This window comes from Archocentrus centrarchus, chromosome 3 (genome assembly GCF_007364275.1).
Source record: "Archocentrus centrarchus isolate MPI-CPG fArcCen1 chromosome 3, fArcCen1, whole genome shotgun sequence".
Lineage (NCBI taxonomy): Eukaryota > Metazoa > Chordata > Actinopteri > Cichliformes > Cichlidae > Archocentrus > Archocentrus centrarchus.
The window spans coordinates 402248-410442 of NC_044348.1; the positions used below are offsets into that span (position 1 = coordinate 402248).

General features: G+C 39.5%; 1 protein-coding gene across 2 annotated transcripts in view; it reads right to left on the reverse strand.

Annotated features, from left to right (window-relative positions):
* Positions 1-7700, reverse strand: part of serinc4 (serine incorporator 4) — a 35607-nt gene extending 27907 nt beyond the window's left edge. The window contains exon 1 of one of the 2 annotated variants that reach the window (XM_030720334.1): positions 7478-7700. In XM_030720334.1, coding sequence (XP_030576194.1) covers positions 7478-7504 — 27 coding nt within the window. In that variant the 5' untranslated portion in view covers positions 7505-7700. Of the gene's footprint in view, positions 1-692; positions 1144-7477 lie in introns of those variants that run through there. The other variant, XM_030720326.1, reaches the window with a different exon arrangement.
* Between the last annotated feature and the right edge of the window lie 495 nt (positions 7701-8195).

The following is an 8195-nucleotide window of genomic DNA, read 5'->3' on the forward strand; positions in this document are numbered from 1 at the left end:
TACAAATCTAGACTGAACACCCCTCAGATATATAGACAAAAGTACTGAGCTGCATCATAATCTTTGCACTGAGGTATTTCATTCAGTCCCCATAGACACAGGTGTATAAAATCAAGCACCTTTACAAACGTTTGTGAAAGAAGGAGTCGTTCTAAAGAGCTGAACTGAACTGGAATAGGATGCCACCGTTGCAACAAGTCAGTTTCCCCACATCTTTTTTTATATTTTACATAACATTTCTATGCTATCTGTGCAGTATGTGCAAATGCTGCTCCGGGATCAGCAACAACATTAAAATGCTGCTGTACATAATAATGTTACAATATAATTATATACAGTATTATGGCACTGAAAATTTTATTATATTCTCTTTTACTACCTCTTCCTATAACTAAGTATTTCTGCATTACTGTGCTGTAACTTTTTAGTAAAGAAAATAAAAACAAAAAAAAAACATGTTGCTTCTACTGTGAGATAAAACCTTTAATTGGAAATATTTCACATTATTTCAGTATTTACTTAGATAGTCAGTCCTTACTACCACTTCTGTTAGAATAAAAGCAAAACCATGACTATTCACAATCATCTGTCAAGTAACTCCTTTTTGTTTTATGCATTCAAAACTAAACTGACCCTGAAAACCCTTAAACCATCTCCAGCTGTAGTAACTGCTGCTGCTCATCAACTCTCACCTGATAGGCCACCATATTGAGGAAGTAGTTGTAGACGCCGCTGTGGTTCATCCCCTGAGTGGCCGACATTGTGCCTTTAAACTGCTTTTCCTCAGCCACCACGACTCTACATTTGGCCATGAATGTCCAGCACAAACAGCTCCTTTCTCACAGTGCCTACAAAGATGGCATCCTCACATCCTCAAAGAGGCCAGAAAGCAGCATCTAACAGGCCTCTCAAAAAATTAGAACAAAAAGTAAAAACGCAACGTCCAGCAGCTTGTTTCTGCACGCTCCCTTATGCTGGATTAGCAGTAAATCCAGTCCAACTGGGCTCCCTGCAGATGAGACCCTCAGCATGAGAGCTGCTCTCAGTCCAGCCTTACAGGGGAATCAGTCGTTTTTTCACCCATATCCTGCGTGCTTTGGCTCTGCAGCTGAGTTGGGTGCTGCCAGAAAACAGGGAGAGATGGTGGCGAATGCCCAGTGCCCTCCCTCCCCTGGGTCAGATTAGGCACAGTGTGTGAAGGGAGGAGGGGGAAGAGAAATGAGGAAGAGAGGAGGGGGAGGGGGAGGGGGACTTTGACAGGGACCATGTGCCAGTCCCATCTGTCCCCCTCCAGTCCCTATTACCAGCACCACACAAAACCCACAGTACAATGGGATTGGGCATGTTTAATCCAGATTTGCAAAATTAAACAATTACCCTGTGTGACTTCTGGATGCTGATGCCTGACACATCACAGTCATCTGCACGGCCTGGTCCAAGTGTGACACTGTCTGTCACTCAGAGACAGAGGCCCACTTCTATAATCCTAACAAGTTATCATGATTGCACTACGACCCAGAAACATTAAAACGGGGCGCGCTGGACGCATTTCTGCCTGTGACGGACTCAACAAAGGCAGGCTGCATTAGTAGATGTGCTCACAGCTTAATAATAAACAGGCCAGTGGATTTTTCAGGCCTCTAATGGAAGACTAAAAAGGCATTAGGCAAAAAAATAAACAAATAATATATGAGCTTTTAAATAATTTTTAAATCTATGTACTATTATTTTGCAAATTACCCACAGAATGTGTATGTCTGATGTGGGGATGGACTCCTCAGCAATCATTTATAAAATTTAAATGTCCAGCATGCAAACTGCTGCACTACACAGTTTCATGAAATACTAGTATTTTTCTTTGGGCACTGATTTGATTCATTTCTGTGCAAAAAATAAATCAATAAAAAAAAACAATAAAGTCAAGTAAAGTATATAAAATTCAAATAGTGGATGATAAAAGCCGATTAGGCCGTAGGCTCGTGGGGGGAGTTTTTGCAAAAGCATGCACTGTGCTTTCAGCTTTCCCCTTGAAAAGCCTTTAGATTCCTGGTGGCAAACTCTATTCTATAATCTAAAATTTGTATGTGAAAACACTGAATGAATTCCTCTAAGAGCCATATAGTTGGTCAGAAATGTTAAAGCTATTTGGAGCTGGATACACACTAAACGAGAGTTCTGTGTTGCACAGCAGCAGTGAAAGGAGACGATGGTAGTTGCTGAAAATCGCTGAGTGCATGAGGAGAGAGCCAGATTAGATTTGGGTTAGTGTGCAGGGTGGAGCGCCGGGATAATCCTGTCACTGTTCCAGCCCTCTTCTCAGTCAGGATGACCTTCACCAGTCCAGACAGAACATTAGCAGTTGCAGCCCGTTACTCTGTCTGAATAGATGAGCAGAGACTGTCTACTGAAGCTGCAGTGATTTGGTGCTGTACAGCATCTTCAGTAAAAATCAATGGTTAGGTCCCACAAAAAAAAGTCATACTTATCTTAAAGGAGGGAGGGAGGTGGGTGGGTGAGTGTGGGTGTGCGTGTGTATGTGTGTGTGTTGGGGGGGGGGGGGGGGGGGGGGGCTTTTCTCTTGTGATTGTGATCTCAGTGGACAGCCATTTGAATACAGATCATTACAAAGAAGTGTGGACATTCTAATGTAAAAGATCACTTCATGAATATCTGGGATTTTATGGGGTTAGGGTAAATGTTTTTGGAGTGACAGTTTGCAGGTCATCATTATGTTGATGGTAGCAAGCAAAGTAGAAACAGTGCATCTCATTTCCTGCTGTCATGTTTAGCTGCTTTAATGAGTGTTTCTTGGTACTGTACCGCTTTACAAGTATGTTGGAAAAAAACAGCCTGTGCCAAGATTGTGTACAGGAACTCTTGGAAGGAGACGCAGATTTACCTTCAAGGTATTGAGTAATAAAGAACAGGTTAAATAAGAGGAAACACCAGAGGTTAACTTTGTTTGCACGTTGCCAATAGGCTTGGCTTTACAAACCCAGTGAATGAAGACTCTTCCAGAATCTTCAAGCAAATCAGTTGCAAGATTAGTCTGAGGCTCATGGAGACAGGAGAGTAAACATGCTCACCACAACCAACACTCATAAGACAAAGCACACTGTCACACATCATTTAGCAATTTAACACGCTGATACTAAACAAACTGCAAAAACCTGCAAAAAAAATAAAAATAAAATAAAAATCTCATAAAGAGAATTTACTTGAAAACTGATAAAAACCAGCTGTAATTTGCTGGCTGACAGTATCACATTTGATCTCATAGTTAGAGCTCCCCTGCTTCCTCACCTGCTCTCTGCTATTCGTACTGCAGGGAATATGAAAGACACTTGTTGTGGCAAAGAGATTTAGCTGACCTGACAACATCTTGGCAATGGCTGATAAGACAAGTCCTTACTGTTCATTCACGTGTGTAGTAACTTATTTTTTCTGTCCCGGGGTGAAAATGATATTAGAACTATCAAAATGTGGCACAAAATGACTACAAAGAGATCGAGACTGAGACAAAATGCCCATGAGGAGCTCAGACACAAAATGTCCACAGAACCATGAAAAACTACCAAACTGTGAAATAAAATTACTCAATTATAGAGACACAAACTAAAGACTCATGAAAGCCAAAATGAAAAAAGAAGAAGAAAAACTGCAAAGAGATGCAAAAAGATTCGAAGGTGAAATACTGAGTGGGGAAAACACTACAAAGATTCAAAATAAGCTGAGTTAGACCCCCAACAAACACAAATTTCATATTTTCATAATTTCATAACCATTCTATGCTTTCAAAACCCATCTTCTGTCCACATACTGATGAGAGAAGTCAAGTCTGCAGCTACATTTTGAAATGGACTCATCTAGGCAGCAAATCTACCTAATAAATAGCTGTTCTTATATAGCAATTAAGAGAAAAAATCTAATCACAGGAGGAAGTCTGACAGCTTTCGTGGTCACTTATCTACAAAATGACTGCACTCTAGACGCGGCTGTGATGCCATATTTATAACTAAAAGTGTTTTATCATATATTGATCATATATCGCAATAAGTAAAATTAAAATGATAGAAATAAAACAGGTTATGTAATCTGAGCTTTGCATTTGTTTGATAACTATGTCCTCAACCTGAATGGACATCGTTTGAACAACCACAAATTTACTTAGTAACAGTTCTTCAGGCCAAAAACGTCCCCACAAACTTAAAAGCAGAAACTGTTTGATGTAATTTCCTTAATTTCACTTCGGATTATTCCGTCCAGCGAGAGTGGTGTAAACCAGTTAGTCACTGTGACAAACACGTGTTGCTCTGAGCGATCCAGTCGGCCGCAGACCGCCCAGCATTCCTTGGGGCCCCTTTCACTCTTGGATAATTACTGCTGCCTTGTGAGAGAGGAGGAAGTGCCAGCGAGAACAAACAAAAGCAAATTAGGGGATGCAAATGTCTGCTTGAGTGAACGTGTTCAATCTATGGTTTCAATAGGCTTGCGCAATGACCGTTGGCTGAAATTCAAGCCTTGTTTATATATTTAAAAAAAAAAAGGACAAGAAAAATGATCTCTTCATTACTACTTAGGACCCTTACAGAGCAGAGCTAACAGCTCTAAGAAGCACTGTTTTTTGTTTAGGTGTGGGTAAAGAAAAAGCTGTGATTTTTGAAATGATTTGCATGTGGCTGAAAACAATAGGAACACTCCTTCCCAAAGAGACACAATGTACCCATTCATAACTACGACAGGACTGAGTGCACAGCCTGTTCATGTTTGGAGGGATTACACAGATGACAGATTATTGGAGAGTACATTTTTAAAAAAAAATTCTATCAAGGGCTTAACTTTGATGAAAGTATTGTTTTTATTGGTCTGACATCAAAATCTGATGTCATCCTTTTTATTCTATGCAGGATTATTGTATAATTCACACTACATGGTCAAAAGCATCCAGAAACCCCTAGAAAGTATGTGTTCCAATAAAAGGAATTCTTATATAACACCATACAGTGCTGTGTATTTATGTTCCTGAAAGGTGGGTCCCAACCTTTGTGATCTGAGACCACTTAAGTTTGCCCAGTACTTTTTTTTTTTTGGCTCTGTGATGTCAAAGAGAGGGGACAGCCCTAATATGGTCATCTCAGGCACAAACCTTCTGCTTGATCAGAGGGAAGTTAGCTTAAAGGGAGAAGCACTAAAACACCTTGATTCAGACAATGAAAGAACTGAGGGGCTGCATCAAGGCCCAGCATATGATAATTAATTACTATTCTGCCAGTAAAATCATGCAAAGATGAAGAATATGAAGCATAATAGGTCCCCTTAAACTTGTATTATTTCTGGAGTGTGGAAACATGCTATATATTCTAATGCTCAGCTACTCTAACACCAGCTGAAATACCAAAATCAGGGACTGATAATAGAGTGGCAACCACCCCAAGGAGTAATCTGCTGGGATTGGTTCAAGCCCCATGATGGATGTTTGGAAGAATGGATGGATGGATGGATGGATTAATGGAGTATGTAACTTGAGCAAACCAGATCCTTAAATTTATCAAGAAGTTAATGGTCTTTAATTTCAAAGCTGTGAGCAAGAATGCTTCCTCTTTCCCTTGAGAAGGACTTACACTTTTTTTTGTGTTCTCCTTACTGTAAGAATTTAGGCTGGCTCCAAAAACAAGTCAAACCCTGCAGACTACCATGTTAAACTGCAAATCTATGTAGCATTAAAGAATGTGTTTACGGCGCCTGGGTGGCTTAGTGGTGAAGCCGGCGACCACAAACATATGCCGCGTTGCAGTGTGGGCGGCGCGGGTCGAGTCCCGGTCCGTCGCCAATTTGCCCGCATGTCTTCCCCTGTATTTTTCCCCCATTTCCTGTCTCTCTCTCTACTGCCCATAAAAGCCGCTGTGGCCAAAAATGCAAAAAAAAAAAAAAAATGTGTTTACAGCCTTGTACACAAAATGGTTTTAGTCTCGATAGTTAATCTCCCCCCTCATAACAACTGAATGAAGATTTTAGCTAAAACTCATCCACTTGAATCCTGTAACCGCTTAAATTTAAAGGTTTTGCCACTTTGATTACAGACGTATCAACAAGGACAACTGTACTGATCTGTTAGAACTCACCTTTGCTAGTTCAAGTCACTGAACTGGGCCTCTTTTAATGACCTGTCACTTAGCACTAATTAGCATGTATGTGTGTCTGCGAATTATACTTATAAACTTTATGAAGTAAAGTACACAAGATAGCTAACAGTAGCTAATGACTTAGCAATCCGCCATCTGATGTACGTACAGTCACTACTGGCTCCAAGAAACCATAGCCACAGCCAAACTGTAAAAGTTAAGGCTTCAAAATACAAAGTCTAGAAACCAGTGGGTTAATTAAACCAACTCTTTCATGTGTAGTCAGTGTGAGAAACCCACCAAACCTGAGCCAAGATGTAATGATGATCTTGTGGCGCTGTGGCTCAGACAACAGAGCAGGTTACGTAACACAGTTAGATTCCAGCAAGGTTTTTATAGTTAACTAAAACTAAAGTAAAAACTTAAACTACATATGAAAAACATATTAGTTAACTAAAATAAAAAATAAACTAGATTAGACTATTAAAAATAAATGAATAAAACTAACTGAAATTATTTTGTAAACTGGGAAAATTTGCTAAAACAAAAATATAGAGGAAATATCCTTAATTTTACTATTTGTTAGTTTGGTAAAAAATATATATATATATATATAAATATTACAACCATCAATGCCTCATCAGGGAACTTCCCTGATGAGGCATTGATGGTTGTGTTTATTGGATGCCTACAAACCTGTGAGTCATAAGTTCTGCCTCTGACTAAAACTAACACTGAAACTAATAATAATTTAAAAAAAAATAAACATTTTCAAACAAGAAAAACTACACTGAAACAAGAAAATCCACTCTGGAAACTAACTGAAACTAAACTGAATTTAAAACAAAAAGTCAAAATGAAATAAAAATTAAATACTAATTAGAAAATACAAAATGATCATAACGCTGGATCCCAGTCTCCTCCTAGGTGAAGAGAACAATCCAGCAGGTTTCAGGGATCATGCTGCAATTTCTTGCGGAACTGCAGATTTAGCCGAATATATTAGTCATATTAAATATATAGAAATATAAAAGCTGTTCTATCAGGATAACCTGTCAGTATTGGAACACATGAAGGGACTTAAGCATTCAATTTTATAATTAAATATATCATTAAACATATTCTGCTTAAATATCCCCGCTGGTTTTTCAAATATTTACTGAATGAAATTTTAACAGAGGCTGGTGAGGGAATCAGGGCAGTGAGGTATGAGGCATTTTTTCACTTTGGGAATCAATCCAATATTTCTTTTGGAGCCTCAGTTCTTTTGCATTTTTTAAATATATACTTACACTCTGTCACATGAATACATTCTTGTGCTTTTCCCACGCTATTTGCTTTCTGGTGAGTCTCACCTGTGCCCGAAGCCAGTGTCCTGTCATCACGTCCCTGAGGTCCTGGGTGACGACAGCTCCAAACAGTCAAGCAGCCATTAGTCATAGAGCAGGATGAAGGGGTTGATACAATGGCAGCAATGTGTCTCCAACCCTGGTGACATCCCTCCAGGTGCTCAGGACCTCACACATCTCCTGAAGGCCGATACCAGAGAGCATTGATGCAGGTTTCAGTCCCACTCAGGGCTGAAGGCATGAACAGGTTTCTCTTTCTTTTAATCTGATTACAGTAGGTGGATTGAAAAAGCTCAAGTACACAGAAGGGCTGGAAAAGTCTGGAGACACAGGAAATCTGTTACAGTGGTGGAAGCACAGGTAAACCACTTATAACAGACAGGAATAGAATGAGGAGGAGCATGGAGAGATTTAGTGATCCGGACAGTTCGATGGCCACATAATCCAGTAAACTGTTGTTGTCTCATGTCTCAAAAAACACAAGACAGATCTGTTGATAAAATTTTGAGTAGTTTGAAATATTAGAATTAAATAAAATTTCATGTCCTTCCCAAGGATCTGATGCCCCACTGCATCTGATCAGTCGTTATTGACTGTTATTGATTTACTGGGGCTGGATTCTCCATCTATGTCTTGTGCTTGCTATGGGCTTGAAACTAAAAGGTGAATCTTCTTTATTTTGTTTTACTGTTATTACTGTAACCCCAGTTCTGTGTCCAGTGTC